This window comes from Panicum virgatum, chromosome 8K, assembly GCF_016808335.1.
Source record: "Panicum virgatum strain AP13 chromosome 8K, P.virgatum_v5, whole genome shotgun sequence".
Lineage (NCBI taxonomy): Eukaryota > Viridiplantae > Streptophyta > Magnoliopsida > Poales > Poaceae > Panicum > Panicum virgatum.
Genome location: NC_053143.1, coordinates 45,102,983 through 45,120,011, shown reverse-complemented (window position 1 = coordinate 45,120,011; position 17,029 = coordinate 45,102,983). Strand labels below are relative to the sequence as shown.

The 17,029-nt window shown below is 58.4% G+C and overlaps 1 protein-coding gene across 1 annotated transcript in view; it reads left to right on the top strand.

Annotated features, from left to right (window-relative positions):
- The window catches only part of LOC120644835, a 44,616-nt gene extending 35,182 nt beyond the window's left edge, over positions 1 to 9,434 (top strand). Inside the window, exon 4 of the mRNA XM_039921569.1 lies at positions 8,997 to 9,434. Coding sequence (XP_039777503.1) covers positions 8,997 to 9,040 — 44 coding nt within the window. The 3' untranslated portion in view covers positions 9,041 to 9,434. The remainder of the gene's footprint in view (positions 1 to 8,996) is intronic.
- The last annotated feature ends 7,595 nt before the right edge of the window (positions 9,435 to 17,029 follow it).

The following is a 17,029-nucleotide window of genomic DNA, read 5'->3' as shown; positions in this document are numbered from 1 at the left end:
CGTCGACATTCCGGAACACCAGGCTAGCATTGTGCTGCCCAAGCCAGCGTACCTGGGAGTACAACCGGGTCATCTCGGCGCTTTTCTTGCGCGAGATGTCCTTCAGCCGCTGCAAGAGGAAAGGCGTGGGTAAAACAAATAAAATCAGGGCCAAAATATGAATGATTCTCGGGGAGGAGCCTCTTACCTGGCTGATCTGGTAGTCTGTCATTCGATGGAGCTCCAGGGCGCAATCGAGGTGGTTCTGAATCCGAGAACCTGCTTCGTACTGCGCCTGCCAGACGGCCTCCTCCTCTCGCTCATCACGGAGAAACTCCGGGGGGGGACCACGGACTGGATGATCGCCCCGTGCTAGGGCCCCTCGGACGTCCCCTCGTCGAGCACCTCCGCGCAGGCCGACGTGAACTCAGCGATCTTATCGGTGGCGCTTGCCGCAGCAGCGGGGTCGATGTCTCTCGAATCTCCGTATTCCTCGCTGCTAGTCCGGCAGCTGCACCACCAGGATCACGCTGTCCGTCGTCGCCTGTGCCAGTCACCGTTGGCGCCGTCATCACCGCAACAACACCCTCGTCCTGGGCTTCTGCGGGCTCCGGGACGTGGGCTTCCTCCCCCATCGGCGCCCTCTGCGCCGACTCCTCCGCGACTCCCTCGACCCCAGCCCCCAGAGACGAGGGTCTCCGCCTCCGCTTGGCTGGCGGGGCGCTTCTGCGCACCCCCACTAGATCCTTCTTCTGCGACCAGCCGAGCGGCGTTATCTGCGTCGCCCCGACCGGCCTCGGCTCCGACGACCGGCTGGGCGGCGCCGACTGCGCCGCCCCGGCCGGCCTCCCCCACGGCGTCAGCCGGAGCGGCTGCTTCAGCTCCACTCTGGCTGGTGTCGCCCCCGTTCCTCGGTGCTCGAGCCTTTTAGGCCGCTTGGCCCTGCTAGCCATCGCCTCCTGCAGCTTCGCGGCCTCCGCCACGATGTCCACGACAGGCGGGGCCTGTGTCGCCGAGTGCGGCGTGGCGCGCGCCCAGGTCTTGAGGGCTTTGGTCGGCGCGAGCTAGGCGGCGTCCTTGGCAACAGCCCCAGAGCTGGAAATCGGGGAAGGAAAGCTAAGGTTAGCAAGATTGGGGGAGCGATCTAACGAATACAACAACAAAACCGAAAACACTTACCTGGACCGGGCACTCATGCTGCGTTTGCCCGTGCCACTCCTTCGGGCTCAAGGCACGCCGACGCCCCTCGACGACTGATCCGAGGGTGTCGCCCTCAGAGCAGCCTGAGGCCTCGAGGCCGTTTGCGCGAGCGCCCCCGCTCTCGCCGCGGACCCGTTGCCGCCCATCGGCATCGTGGGCGCGGGGACCCCTCGCCCGTCACTCGCAGGGGTGACCCCCGCTCCGCCACGGACGCAGACGATCCTCCACCCACCACCGGCACGGGTGACCCTCGTCCCGCCGCTGGCGTGGGCGACCTCCGCTCCGTCCCCGTGAGGGGCGGGTCCGCCAACGACTCTAGTGCGGGCCTCGCCTCATGTGGTGTCGCTGGCGCGTCCTTGTCGCCAACCTCTTGATAGACAAGCGGGGAATCCACACCTGTTGCCGCCTCGCCACCACCCGGAGGGTGGGCCTCGGCATCCGAGGCGTCCTCCTCCTCCTCGTCCGTGGACTCAGGCGTGGCAGGCCGCGGCTTCCCCTCCGTGCGAGCGATCTTGCACGCCTTGTCGTGCTTCGCTTTCCTCTTCCTCTTCCTCTCAGCGGTAGCCTCTGCCGCCTCCTTCCGCTTCTTCACCACCTCCGCGTGGAGGCAGTTGATCTCGCGTTCCTCCGGGATCGGAGGCCTCGAGGGGTGGCACTTCAACCCCTGCAAAACACAACCAAGTCGAAGTCAGGAGGCGGGGAAAGGAACAGCACAAGTCGACAACGAATCCGGAATCAACACTCACCAGAGAAATGTACCCCGGCTCGGGGCGCATCTTGATCCTCCAAAGATCCTCGGGGTCATTCGAGAACTCCGCCACCGCGCTCCTCGCCCTCCGGGCAGCGATGTCCCAGGGGAATAGCTCGACCGACATCCTCGAGCCCGAGGCCCAGGCCCCGGGGGTGAGCTTGAAGATCGGCAGGACCCTCTCCATGAGAGGGATCACCCTCTGCCGGTGGAAATTCGCGATGACGGCGGCCGCCGTCAACCCTCTTCGATCCAGGCGCTCCAGCGCGTCGGTGAGGACCTTGAGCCTGGCTTGATGTGCTGGGGGCGATACCCCCTAGTCCCACTTCTCGGGCCTCTCCCGGAGCACCCTGTTGGTGAACGCCGGGAGCTTGCTGCTAAAGTTGCGCAGGTAGAACCACCCACGAGTCCACCCGTTGTTGTTTGTTGTCATCTTGTTGGAGATGTACAAGTTCTTCCGGCTTGGGCGCAAGTGGAGCGTCAGGCCGCCTGCGCACGCGTACCTCTTTGTTTGGTTCCGTACGTGCTCGACGAAGAGCTCGCCGCGGAAGAGGTGGATCCACAGATCCCAGTATGCCTCGATCCCCAAATATCCCTCGCAGACGGCGACGAAGACTGCCGCCTGCGAGATGGAGTTGGGTTGAAGTTGTGCAGCTCCGCTCCATAGTAGTCGCACAATGCCCGCATGAATCGACCCACGGGAACGCCGAATCCCCGCTCGTGGAGCCGCACGAGGCTCACGACGTATCCCGCGGGGAGATCCACATCGGCGCCCCTGAATTGGGGTTCAGCGGAAGCAGCCTGTTCTCGACTAGCCGCTCCAAAACCTGCCTCGGTGGCGGTGGATCTCCCCCACGGCAACGGCTCCTGGACATCCGCCATTGCTTCAGACCAAGGGGGGGACGCGGGGAGGCAAGATCTGCGGTGGCCAAGGTGCGCTCTCACTTTCCTTCCTCTACTTGCTCTCGCTCTCGGCTACGTGCTCAGAATGCAGGGGAGGCGAAGAGGGCAAGGGAGATGAAGGAAAATGGCCAGGTGAGCCCAAACAGTCCCCCACCCTTGCATTCAATGTGGTGGATTTTGCCGTCACTGACGGATGGGTCCCACGACCGCGGAGTCTCCCACGCGCGCACTCGGCAATAATTACGGCGCGATAATCAACGGACGCGGTGCGACTGTTGCACTGTTCCATCCGTCAGCCGCCGCCCACGCCGCTTCGTCTACCCGAGGAAGTTACCTGAAAAGGCGCGCCCGCACCGCACCGCACAAACTGGGCCACGTCACCCACAACCAGCGAAAGACCCGCGCACACAACTAGCGACTCCGCGCCGCTTGCGAACCGTGACGGAATATTCCTTTCGGGGGTACTTCACCCTCGAGGGAATCCTATTCCAAGGCCTTACTGATCAGGGGTTCGAAGCCTGGCCGGTCGAGGGTTCGACAGGCGCCCCAGATCGCCAGAGTCAGGGACTGCATGGATGTGCCATACAAGCTACCCTCGAACGCGGAGTTCGAGACGTCCTACGCAGTGTTCAAGGCCAGTCGAGGGTGCCTAGCAGGGGGATCCCATCGAGGGAGAGCATCGAGCCCTCGGACCCTATCGAATGGGTTCGAGCCCCGCCTAGCAAACCTTCGCGAGCACTTTATGTGACGTGTCCACGGACCACGAGCCGACCCTTATCGAACGGGGCACGGACGTCCACTTGAACTACCCGATAACAGCTCATCGAAGCAGCCATGGCTCGCGGCCCGGGCATGGGTAGCATGGTGCACTTCACCCCTCCTCCCTGCGGAAGGGCGACGAGGGTCATAACCAAAGTCGAGGGTTCCCTGAACGCCTTTACATAGGCCGGGGCTCGGGGGCTCCTCGCACACCGCGGCTCAGGCCGTACCCTCGAATGGGTCGACGATCGTCGATTGTGAAGTTCCGTGTGTCTAATCAAAACCCCTACTGTTGACGCACGCCTACCTGATGGTTAAGCTAAATACTGGGTCACTGTTCCAGCACTGAGAATGCCGAGGGCGGCTAAAAGAGTGCCGATGACGGCTGAAAATGACGCTGGACGGCCACCCCAGTGAAGCAACAAAGTGGGGCGATGTTTACAGCCCTTGGACGAGTACAAACACTCCTCCAAGACCTCGGGGGCTACACCCGCGGGTGCGCTGACGCGCCCCCACGGCAGGACACTTCACACATTCGAGGACCGAAATCTCCTACAGGGGTGGCACCCACCCATACACCTTCGGACATCCTCTCCGCGAAGGGGAAGGAGACTTCATTGGTCTTTACAAACAAAGATTACAAAGGGCTACCGGCTTAAAGCCGTCGAAAAGTACAAACTTATTGCCACCTGCGTGGCAATTTTCCCTGTCTTGGGGAGGAGCGAGCGACGAAGAAAAGCACCAGGCTCCTGGCTGACGTGACGGCCAAACTACTTGGGATGCGAGGAATAGCCCCCAGACCGCACGGGTCCAGTGGGTTGCTTTCCTCGCAAGCTTTCTTCTAGCATCTCCTCCACCGAAGACTATGCGGGGGGTCGAGCTGGTGGACAGCACCCTCCACACCGTCTGCCCGAGAGCAACCTTATCGCCAGGGGGGACGATGCGAAGAATAGCCACCAAACCTGGCACCAACGCCATGGTCAGGTGTCTCCATCCCCCTTCAGGCTAGGGGACATCGCGGAAGCAGGACCCCACGGGGCCAATGCTCTTCTGCTAGTCCCACTGAAGCTGAGGGATGGTGCGCACGCTCTCTCTGGCTTTCCCCCGCCGCTCGCAAGCATTCTTCTAGCACCAAAGCCTAAAAAAGCTAGGCCACCCCGTCTGGGGGCCGGTCGTGAAAGGCAAAGGAAAACATTACAAGACTTAGGCGATGCTAGAAGTAGGAGCAGGGAAGTTGGAGAGGAAAGGGAACCCCATGACCCCTATTTGTAGCTGCGCCGGGCGCCAAGCATCAAGCCTGTCGAAGGGCGAAGGTTTGGACCGCCCGTGATGGCGCGGCCCTCCACGAGCAAAAGACACGATGCGACAAAGCAAAGCTGAGTCCTTGGGTGCTGAGCGGCGCAGCATCGGCCCAGGCCGACAGCCCTCGAACGGCGCATCGCAAGACGACCAGGGAAAACGGGGCCGAGGCCCTGAGCGCGGGACTGGCACGACGAAAGCACTAGCTGCTGAGCAGCAAGCGCCACCGTCGCCCTGGCCCACTCAGCACGCGGATGCGTCTCATTCCCAGAACAAAACAAAAAAGGCGCGCACCTAGAAGTACTCTCCCTGCAGGCGCACTACCCCGACCGACGAGTTGTCACATCCGCTGGGCCGGCACAAAGGTGCGCCTGGCAGGTGCACAGCACCGATCGATCACGTCAAGGGGTGAAATCGCTGAAATACCCTTTGGCCGAATCCCTTGACTCGACCAAAGCCTCGGGGGCTACTGTCGGGTACCACAATTAGGGACACCCTAATCGGGGTACTAAGATCACCCTAAAAAATGCAAACACATGTTAGGCAACTGGGCCCACGAAGGCCCACGACCACCTTCCAATCTGGAAGAAATGACTCAAAGAAGCCCAGCATGCGGCCCATTCGCACCCCTCTCGGACCCGCAGGGCGATCTCTGCCTCGCTCAAGGGCTCCCATCGGGACCCTCGACTGCGCCCCGCATCTCCGCCTCGCTCGAGGGTAGCGAACCTACCCTCGAGCGGGGCGAACGATCTCCGCCTCGCTCGAGGCCACCCGTCGACATAAAGGACAAACGGCCTTTCCACTCACCCGCCCGTCATACGAAGGCATTGAATGCCAACCACTCCTCCACAGCAACCGGGATAGATGGCGTCAGGCCGCCATTCCCCACAGTGGCTGTGATCGGAGTCCTATCCGCCAACTTCGGTCACTACTCTGCCATCCCGGACGCTGTGGCCGCACTATGGAACCTGCGACGCAGGATGAGATGGGCTCGGCACTGTTCCCGTCACTATTCTGCCAACTCTTGCTGTCCGGACTCCACCTCATCACGCGTATGGTCCCGGACCCGCCCCCTAATTGGGAAGGGGCCCGGTGTTGCCACGAGCCCTTCGAAGAGGGATGCCCATCACTAGCAGCCGGAGGCCCGGACCTCCCCCCTCGAGGGGTCCGGGACCTCCACGCGACCTTCAGACCTCCTTAGTGTGCATGCCGACACTTTGTCCAGGGGGGTTCGGGATCGCCACGTGCCCCGTTACTGCTGGAGCACGCAAGACCCTTACCTGCAGGGCCCACGGAACGCCACCATGCCGCATCTGGAGGACTGTACGCCTGCTGGGGTTGGAAGGACGCCGGCGCGATCTCCGTGAGGTCAAGGACGATACCTAGGACGACTGCCACACCCGACGCCATGCCCCACAGTTTACTTCCTACAGTGTACGACCACTGCACCCCCGCGATTCGGGGGAAAACGATGACTTCCACGTTCCCCTACTCATGTATCCCGCCCCTCCTTTTAACTATAAAAGGAGGAGGCGGGCATCCTTTAAGGGGGGATGGTCACCTACATTCGCGATCATCATCACACTATCAGCACCACTGAGCACTCACCTCAACCGACTCCTCTTCTAGCAGAGACCTGGAAGCTTCCCTCCCTCTCTCGCCTCGCTTGTACCCCCTACTACAAGCACTCCGGGTGCAAGATAATACAGTGCCCTCGCACACCCCCTTGCTGGACGTACGGCCCCGCGGCCGGAACCAGGATAAACCCGTGTGTTACTGTGTTGCCTCTTGCATCAATATCTGGGATGAGGAAACACGCAGCATTTACTAGTTGGGATCCGGACCCCCGGGTCGGGACACCGACAACGATCAAGTGCGTAGAGAAACTTGAGGGCCTTCTCATGCTCTGTGTAGTCAAGGGTATCAGCAGATCTGTTAGCATTGACTTTGTTCACGATCGATTGAAACCGACTGAATATGTCGCCAATGCTCTCACCCGGCCCCTGTGTGAAGTTCTCATATTCACGCCGGTGAGTCTTGAAAAGCCTAGCCTTCACTTGAGGTGTGCCCCTCGTGGTAGTTCTCAAGACACGTCCAGACTTTGTGGGCTTCCTGAAAACCCTGGACTGAGAACTCCGCACGAGAAATGCCAGCGAACAAGACATTGACAGCCTTGGCGTTAGCCTCGTGCTCGGACACCTGAAGAGGAGTGGTCCGAACGGCAAGCACCTCGTACGCCTAGTACTTGGTGATATCCCAGACCTCGGCTCCCATACTTTGCAAGAAGGCACGCATGCGAACCTTTCATTAAGCATAGTCCTCGCCGGTAAACACTGGGATCTTACCAAGACTTGCCATGGTCGTCAAGTGGTTTTCGAACTGGGTAAGGTACTGAAAACCTCAACCAACCTCTGATACCAATTGAGGGACTGAAAAGGCGACCAGAGGGGGGGGGGTGAATGGGAGCCGATCAAAAATTATCGCAAACAAGAGCTCGGCTTAAGATTCCAAGTGTGCACCCAACCCAAGAGTCCTAGGTGAAGTGCAGAGTAGCTATAAAGGAACTACACTAACTCAAAACAACCCTTGGAACAAACGAGATCAATCGCGGAAGCAAACACGAAGAACTCCACGAGAAACAGCACGGTATAACTCACCAAAATTCGTAGGCACGATCACAAAGGACTTGTGAACATGACCACAGAAGGAATCGACGAATCAATCCATGGTTTGGGAGAAATCGAAGAAATTCCGAGCAAGATTGGGGTTTTCTCAAGAACGCAACAACTTCGATTCGGGGGAACTCGTGATTCCAGAGGGTATAGCACTAGGCTAGATGGTTTTGAATCACTATAAAGAGTCACTCGATCATCAGAAAACCGCTCGTCATCTCGTGCTCAAGATTCGTCGAAGGAAAATCGAATTCATCCAAAACAAAGCACAAATCGTACAAGATTGAATTGAATTCAAAACCCCGGAGGGCACAAGGAGGATTGGGCCTACTTTCCCGATCAATCTCAGTACAAGAGTCTCAAAGATCCATCTCCAAAATCCTAATCCTAGAGAAGAAAAGGAAGAACAGAGAGGAGGGGAGAGGGGCAACATGAGGAGGACGGCGGCTCAGTTCTGGCACTGGGAAAAAGAGCACCGAGAGAGAGAGAGGGTGAGGGAGTTTTTAACCCACTAACTCTAGACTAAAAGACTAAACTACCCGTAGACTCAAATAAACACTAGAAAGCCCGTAGGGGCAAAACAGGAAAAAGATACAAGTACTCATCCAACGGTCGAGGTTCTTTCTTCGAGTCGAAGTCATCTTCGCGATGCTGCCGTGTGGATGAAAATCCGGTCCGCGGTTTTGGAGGGTCCGCGAAACCCGGGTAAGTGGCCGGTTTTGAGAAAACCGCCAAATCTCCACGCACGGGAAGATTCCCGCTTCCACGCCGTGGCCCTGGACGCCGTTCACGCCTCGGCCTCCTGACGGCCCTAGACGCCGCCCGACGCCCGTCACCTCCTCGCCCGCAGCGAGGCCCTAGACGCCGTCGACGACCGTCGCCTCCGTCAGTCCCAAGACCGACGTCCGTGCCTCCACGACTTGGCGTCTTCAACCGCCGTCCGCCTCCTTGGTTTTGTGGCGCAAACCAAGAAACCCACCTTCCGTCGCCGCTTGCGCCCTCGATCCAGGAGTGGACGCCACAACTGCCGCCCGGCCCGAGCTCCGGTCCCGGCTGCCCTTCACCGCCGTCCACCGCACGGTCCATCGGCCACAGCTCCGCCACGGCAGCTCACCGTCGACACTCGACGCCCGTGTACCTGCAACCAAAGACCAAGCGCACGATCACACCGCACGGTTGACAATTCACTCATCACAAGCAGGATAGAGTACTCAACATTTCTCAGTCATCCTCCTGGATATCGTTGGCCTCAGTATGTGCAGATCTAAACCTCCTGAACACCACCACCCTAAGTATGAATGGGTAAGTGTTTATGCAGTCGCATGCATCTATTACGTTATCGCTTCTTATTTCTTAATCATTAGTGAGCTTCAGGCATGCATCTAATATAAGCTAGTCATGTACAGATAATGCATAGTACTGCTTTGTGGTTTCAGGCTTGGGAGGCTTGGGAAGCAGGACTAACAGAGGAGTTGTTTGATCCGTCATTGTTTGACGGGTCTCAGGGAATGGAGATCATTAGAAGGTGGGTGCAGGTAGAACTGCTGTGCGTTGAGGAAAAACAGGGCAGACCGGCCCACCATTGCGGATGTTCTTGAGATGCTAAATGGCAAGAAAGAGTTGCCGACACCAAGGAAAATAGCCTACTACGTGCCTGGTCAGACGGATCGTTGAGCCCCCGTCTCCTCGCTAGCTTGTATTACGCCACTGCTCTTGGCATTACTACAATATCATGTGCCTCATCATTCTTCTATTTTCAAATTACATGTTGAAGAAAACCACTCGAGGAGTGTTAATCAACAAATTCCAGTGCGGCCTCTGCGAACACGAATTTGTCAACTCGGTGTGAAGAACAAAGATACAAGCTTCACCAATTCAAGATGTGTCCATCTTGTTCTATCGAAGCGACGTACCAAGCAAGAGATGCATGGCAACAAGACACGGACGTTCCGCCGTCGTCTCGCCGTGCGACCCTTTACGAGGAGGCAACGCGATGTTCCTTATGCCTGCGTACGTCTTGCCGTCCGAAACGGGGGCCGCTGGTGGCTGCGCACGCGCGGCGATAGGGTGAGCACATCGGGACGGGAGTTGTGTTCCGACAGACGGCTGCACCCCCGGTCGAGGTCGCCCCGGCCCGTCCGCCTCCAGGAGCGTGGCAGCGGCTAGCAGATGCAAGAGGGCGATGGGCGAGGCTCCCAGATGCCCACGAGGAAGCGAGGGACGCCCTGGGCGCGGCGGCGCTCCGGCGAGCCGCAGAGGAGGACGCCCCAGAGGGTGGAGGAGTGCGGCATGAAGCGGAGGAGGCGGTCTTCAGATTCAATTCACACCCCCCCCCCCCCCCCCCCCCCCGTGACCCATGCATGGGGCCGTCGTCGTTGGTTGATCACCGTTGCTGCATGCAAGATGCCGCGGCACGAAGCTGTCAGGATCATGGGGAGCGTCCGACCCCACGCTGCCGCGCACCAAGTCCACTCTGACAGTGCTTGAATCGCTCTTGTTCATCTCCTAGCCCTTCGCTCTCCTCCAGCAGGCGAGCAGAGCAAGACGGAGCCTCGTCTCCGTCCGGCTTACGGCTGCGGATGCATTGGGAAGGGAAGGCGCATCCGCAGCAGAGTTGCAGCCGAGTTACAGCGGGGCTACCGGCCAAGCTGGGCGGCAAGGAGGACGGGGAGGGAAGCGGGAGACGACCGGAGCTCGGCGGCACCCCAGTGAGCCGCGCTGTGAGGCGGAGGCAGCGCTCCTCGCCGGCCGTGCACCCCCTGGGCGCCTACCAGCCGTCCGATGCGGCGTGTGCGGTCCAGATGGACTGAATCGTGGAAGTAGGTCGCGGCGCTGCGCCTCGTCAGAGTCAGTCAGAGTGCCGTCCTCCTAGCCGCTGACGAAGCGGGCCCACGGTCAAGGCTCGGCCGAGCCGAGGTCAAGGCTACGGCGGCGGCCGGGCATTGCTGATAGCCGGCGGTGTACAGGCTCCGGCGCCCATGCCGGCCGCGACGGCAAGCCGGTGTTCCAGAGCGAGCAAGGACGAACGCACGGCATTAGCGGGCCCCTGAGCGAGAGGAGCTCACCATCAATCCATTTGCGGGTTGAACGGCGTGCAAGGAGGTCGGAGGTGTGCCGGAGGCGTTGATGTTGAGGCCCAAGGGCGGCTGTAATGGTGAGCGGTGGCTCGGGAGTTGAAAAATCCCCGGCGAGGACCCGGAATACAGGATTACGGTGGTCGGGGGGAGGTTGAGGAGCAGCCTAGGGAAGTGGACAAGCCTTGGCCGGAAGGAATTTGGTTTCGGTGGTGCTGGAGCGAGGGAGGAGGAGGAGGAGGAGGCCGTCCGGGCTGATTGAAACGTGAGCCAGGTGAGCGAGGGAGACGATCTCCGACGAGCACGAACACAACGAGTCGATTTCAGATACCGTTCGTCAACTCCAAAACGACAGCGTTTGGCCGGCCAAAACTCCCATAAATCGTGTACAACCTACCCAACTGATCTGTACAAAAGTTGTAGCGCTAAGAAGCCTCTACTTGTTTAAGCAAGGATACTTGGATAAAATGCGCACGTTTTGAAAGATGTTTAGCTCCAAATCTGGGCAAAAATATGCCTTTTTTCTGAAAATTCAGAGATGTGAAGAATGACTTTTTGCAAACTTTGGGCGGGATTTCGATGCGTGTGCAAGAGGACAGCCGGAGCGAGGCGAGGGCGCCGAGAGGATGAGCATGCGGAGCCGAGGTCATGAGAGATCGTTCTGCGCGCCATGCCGGCCCGCCGGGCGCCGGCCAGCCGCGCCCAGGAGCTGCTCGCGTTGCGTCGCGCCCAGGCGCCGCAGGAGAGCGGCGGCGGCGGCTAGATCCAAGAAGGCGAGGCTCCTAGATGCTCAGGGGGAAGGGGACGGAAGCGGAGGGACGCCCTGAGCTTGGCGGTGCTCCGGCGAGCCGCGGAGGACACCCCAACGGGCGGACGGTGTTTGAGATGCCGACCTGGTGGACGGTATTTCAAATACCGTCCGGCCCCTGGGCCCGTACCGACCGTCCGTTGCGACGTGTGCGGCTGCAATGGGAGCGTTGCGGGGGTGGGGGGGCGTCTTCCTTGTCAGGGGTTCGCGTTAGCTTGCCGGTGGCCGCGGTGCGTCGGTGGCTCGGAAGATGGGAGAAATCGCTTCGGCGGCGATGGCGGCCGGCAGGGTGGTGCGAGCGAGCGCGGACAGACATGCTCGTCGAAACGACGTACCGGCGTCCGGCGAGGCCTTGTGCTTGCCCCGGTGCCGCGCGGCGCGCGCACTGGAACGCGCCGCATGAACTGGAGGCGACCAGAACCAGCCCGCGCGTGTGGAATCGGCAATTCGGCAGCAGCTAGCCATCATCAACGCATCGAACTCGATCGAGGAGGAGGGTTGAGCCCAGAACGCGTCGATTTGCAGGTTAGCGGGGTGGTGGTGCGCGTGCATGCATCTCGCGGCATCTGCCGCCGGGGCTGAAAGAGGCAACGGTCGACGCGTGCGGCGGCGGAACGGAACGGTCTCCTGGTCGAAGTAAGAAGCAGGCGGCGGCCGCCGGGACTCGCCGGCGCTCGTGCAAGCCGCGGCGTGCGGCGGAGACGCCGCTCTCGCGCCCCCACGGGGCGGATGGTGTTTCAGATACCGTCCGGGTGGACGGTATTTAAAATACCGGCCACCCCCTCCGTGCCTACCATCCGTTGGATCGGATTTCTACGGCCAAGATCGGGGAGCCCCTTCCTCTTCCTCTGTCCAGTCCATGAACGCCGATCACGCGGCTCGCCGCTCGCGCACTGCTCGCCGGAGCTCCGCCACCCGCCGGGCCTGCTCCTTTGCCTGGGTCTCCTCGGTGCCCATGCCTACCGCACGGGTGCACCTACGCGCTGCCGAGTGCCGGAATGGAGGCGAGTGCACACCGCGCGCAGGTGCTGGCCATTGGCCGGAGTGGCATGGAGCACGCTTCATGCCTTCATCACGGAGTTCCGGCGTACAGGAGGAGAGAGAGCCGGCGGAAAGGATTTGTAGAAATGCCGCTCGGTTGGCCGGCGAAGAGGACAAGCTGAGACCCGGCGCGACCCGACCACCAGATGTGCTCATCGTGGCAGCGAGATCACGATGCCAGCGCGGCGGCGGCGGCGGCTGCTGCTTCAAGGTCTCCAGAGGAAGCATATCGCAGTAGGGGGCTCGCCGGCGCCCGGACAAGCCTCGGCGTGCGGCGGAGACGGCATCCTGGCGATTTCTTGGACCGACCGTCCACCCCTTGGGCTGTACCGTCCGTCCGATGCGACGTGGGCCTCTTCCTCGTCAGGCGCAGCAGCCGGTGGCCATGGCGAGCTTCTCCTCCCTTCGCCGGCGACGGTCTCAGCTGATTGCGTCGGAGCTCCGCGGCGCCCTGCCGGAGGGTCAGTCTCCGTCTCCGTCGCCGTCGCCATCGCCGGTGGGCTTCCATGGACGGTCAGTCTCCGTGCCCGAGCAGAAACCTGATGCGGCTGTCGTGGACGGTCCAACGTCCAAGTCCAACCCGGCAGTCCCGCACTGGGAGCGCACGACGCCGGCGCACTGGTGGATGCGAACTGCGGCGACGGCGGCGCGGTAGCAGGAGCAAAGACGCCATAGGCGGTGGCCTTCGGGAGTCGCCGGCGCTCGGGCGACCCATGGCTTGCGCCGGAGATGACGACCCCGCGGGGTGGACGGTGTTTGGGATACCGTCCGGGTGGACGGTATTTGAAACACCGTCCACCCCCTGGGTGCCTTGTAGCCATCCGATCGGGCATGTGCCGCCCAGATCAAGACAGTCTCCTCTTCATCTTCCTCAGTCAGACTTGGACTCTGACGGGTACTCCAGCCAGCGCCCAGGTCCGCGAGCGCCAGCCATGCCGCTCGAGTTCCTCGCCGGATCGGAGCTCCGCCGCCGACCGGCCCCGCTCCTTGCTGCCGCTGACCACCGTTGCCTGGCCTGGTCTCTGCGGCGCCTGTGCCCAAAGCCCCACACCATCCTACTACCTCGCCGGAAGGCCAATTGGGTTAAATTTGCCATGCCCTGCATCCTGCTATTGGCCTTTTATTTGCCATGTCCTGTTCACCAATGGCGTTTGTCCGGGGAATCGAATGAAGATGGTGGCGAGCTGGTGCTATATAGCTGAGTTAACTTGATCTGCACTGTGCTGTTAAATGGAAGGTTGACAGTAACAGCACCCTTGCTAGCTCTCTTGTTAAGGTTCATTGTGACTTGTGAGTCTGCAGACAGGTCAACTGGCATCATACTGAATTTCTGCAAGATTTCATTTTCTCCCTGGAGGAGATGCTTCAGTAGGAACTGGGAAGTGCTCCCTGGGATTATATTTCAGCCGGATCCTCTGTTTCCGAATCCTTTCAGTTTGGTGAGCAAAAAGTTCAGTATTCTGTCCATAATGGGCTCAGATAGTCAGATGTTGCTTCTAATCTCCTTGGCCTCACTCAGTCAAGACACTGAAGCAATGGAGGATTGATTAATATGAATAAACTGTTTCTGCAAGATGATTACTATCCATCCTTGTTATCAATTGCTTTTCCTTGTTGGGTAATACGATTTCTAAGGTAGGACTTCCAGCTGTGGTTCAGATAGTGCATCCCTGTTTACTTGGTCCCATGATGTTGCTGCAGTGAAATATGATAGCATGACACAGAGCAGAATCACCAAGGATTCACATGCTGCGCCCTGATCGGAAAAATTCAGATATATCACCACTTCACCAGTACCTCTCCTCTCTCTTCTGTTTTGGATTTTGGCTACCCTTAGGGGAACGCAATTTGGTTTTGTACCACCGAATCTTTTTTTAGTTCCCTATATTAGTACGGCTGTTGTCACTATTTTTTCATTGGTCTTGCTTTTGATTCTTTTGAGCTACCACAAAATTGTTAACTCCCTAATTATAATTTGATGGTCTCAGTAGTACCTCTTGATACATACCGAGGAGTAAAAAAAACTCAAATTAGTATTATACACCACTAATGAAGTACAGTTCCATGTCCTTGTGGCACATGCATTAAGCATTGGAGACGGTGGAAAAACTCAAATTAGTATTCATGTGCAAAATTCTGGTACTTTGGCATGGAGAAAGGGCAGGCTGGTCAAGGATGAACTAATAGTGCACCAGAGTTGGACAAGGCTTGTGAAGGATGGACTCAGTTCAGCAGATGGCTAGCTTTGTACAACTATGGGATTTGGTGCAGCAGGTGGTGCTATCAGATGAGCAAAATCAGACTGCCTGAAAATGGACAGTAAATGCCAAGTATACTACGAAATCAACCCATGACATCCAATTTTCAGGCTAGAGTACTACTATTCCGGTTCCGGGTATGACAATATGGCTCAAGCAGAAGGGAAGCACAAATTCTCATGATCTTGTTCTTCGACTGGTTTTAGTGTCACAAAGACTGCATGCGTATTGCTACTTTCTCATGGTTCTGCTCTTAAGAATTGTTCCCAACAGCAGCAGAATCTGGTGTGATCACGTCGTCTGTTCAAGAATTCAGAAGTTCAGAACTGCTGCAACGCCCAATGCATAGTAAAGTTGAAGCACCTCCGAATTTAATCATGTACGGATTCCCTTCAGTGCTCGGTGTTGAGATTTGGGGAACTTTTCTGGTGTGTTGCTTCTCACAGAACGCACACTGTTCATTATATTTCTCCAATATGCAAAAAGATTCTTTACATTTTTTTCTATTTACACCAACAGTTCCCCTCAGTATTGGCAAAATATATTCAACGTACCCATCAACCTGTTCGCAACGTGAGCAGGGCGTGGCGCCGCGGACGCGACGCCCTCGTCGGGGTCGAAACTGGGAACACGGAGGGTGTGACCGGCGGCGAGCTGCTGCAGCAGAGCCCGCTGCATTGACTGGAGGCGACCAGAAGCCCAGAGGGCGCGCCGTCCTGGCCAACAACCTTGCCGCGCCCAGAGGTTCGTGACTGCGTGGTCGTGCTCCGTGGAAGAATTGATGCGGTCGCGTAGCATAAAAGTGGAAGAGACGACGAAGAGAGACATAGGTTGGATATGGCCGGAACGCAGCGGCGCCCCGGCCAGCCATGGCGTGCGCCACGAAGCAGAGGAGGCGGTCTTCAATTTCCCGGCGACCCCCCTGGGGTCGTCGTCGTCGTTTGATCACCCTTGCTGCGTGCAAGATGCCGCGGAAAAAAGCTGCCAGGATCATGGGGGAGGGTCGCATTGATGGACGGAGCGCGGCGATGCTCCGGCGAGCGGCGGCATCAAGCGGCCGCGGTGTTTCTTGCGACACCAGGGGGGTCAGGGGGTGGACGGTATTTCAGATACCGTCCGCACCCTGGGTAGCTAGCAGCCGTCCGATGCCGCTTCTGCGGGCCAGATTACACGCATCGTCGCAGGAGACATCTTCCTCCTCGTCAACCTCTGACGGCTCCGACTCCCGAGTCCGAGGCCGTGCGCGTCCCCGGCGGGCGCCTCGCCGGCTCACCTGGTGGCAGCCTGGCAGGCGAAGGTTCACGCCGGCGGCTACCCGACACGTGTCTGCAGAGATGTCGCAGCCGCCGGGAGCTGTGGCCGCCATGGGCAGGCTCGCCAGCATTCCCTGGCTTCTCTACGCTGGAGCCTGGAGGTCACCGGCGGAGGCGCGGCCCGAAGATTTTACAATAGGGACGCTGAGACTTTGCAGGAAGACCCTCCTTGTCACTGTGGCAGTTTACTGTGCCGTCACTGTGGCAGCTTCCAGTTCAGGTTCAACCCGGCAGCATCGGGGAGCTCTGTCATCTATGTGCAGGGAAGATTACACCGGTGGGTCCAATACTCCAATTGGCAATTTGTCAAACGAGTCTCACAGATCTTGCAGCTAATGAAGAACAGGACGGTGCAGCTCTGCATGCAGCCACGGTGCTCTCTGCAAAGCGCCGATGCACTCTGATTGGCAAATCAGAAGGTGAGGTTATTGCAGACTGGCAATATTGAAATGAGTTTGTTGAATCTTGAAGCTGAAAGATGGAAGCACATGGCAAGTGGACATGAGAGACATATGTGGCTCTACTGTACAGTCACCTTTCCAAACAAACATCAGTCCTGAATTATTCAGTCCATTCTACAGAACTAGGCATCCTTTTGCATTCCGACAATAATCTACTATCCGTTTGGGGTTTGTAGTTTTTCGCATCACTGATATTCAGGATGACTGATCTTCAGTTTACAGAACACAGGAAAGAGATAGACAAAAGGTATGCGTGTACTTCCGGCCATCACTGTATTTTGTACAGTTCTTTGTACTTCCGGCCATACTGAGATCATATATATAACATTTTAGTTCTTCTTTGTACTTCCGGCCATCACTGTATTTTGTTTGCAGAATCACAATACTGCGAATTCAGTATGCGTGTTCACAAGAACATATGCTGCTTCTCTGAAGATTGGAATGGTACATACTTTTGTCATTTCTCGCTTCCATGAATTTGATTCAGAATCCTGCAAATTTCCAGGATATTTTC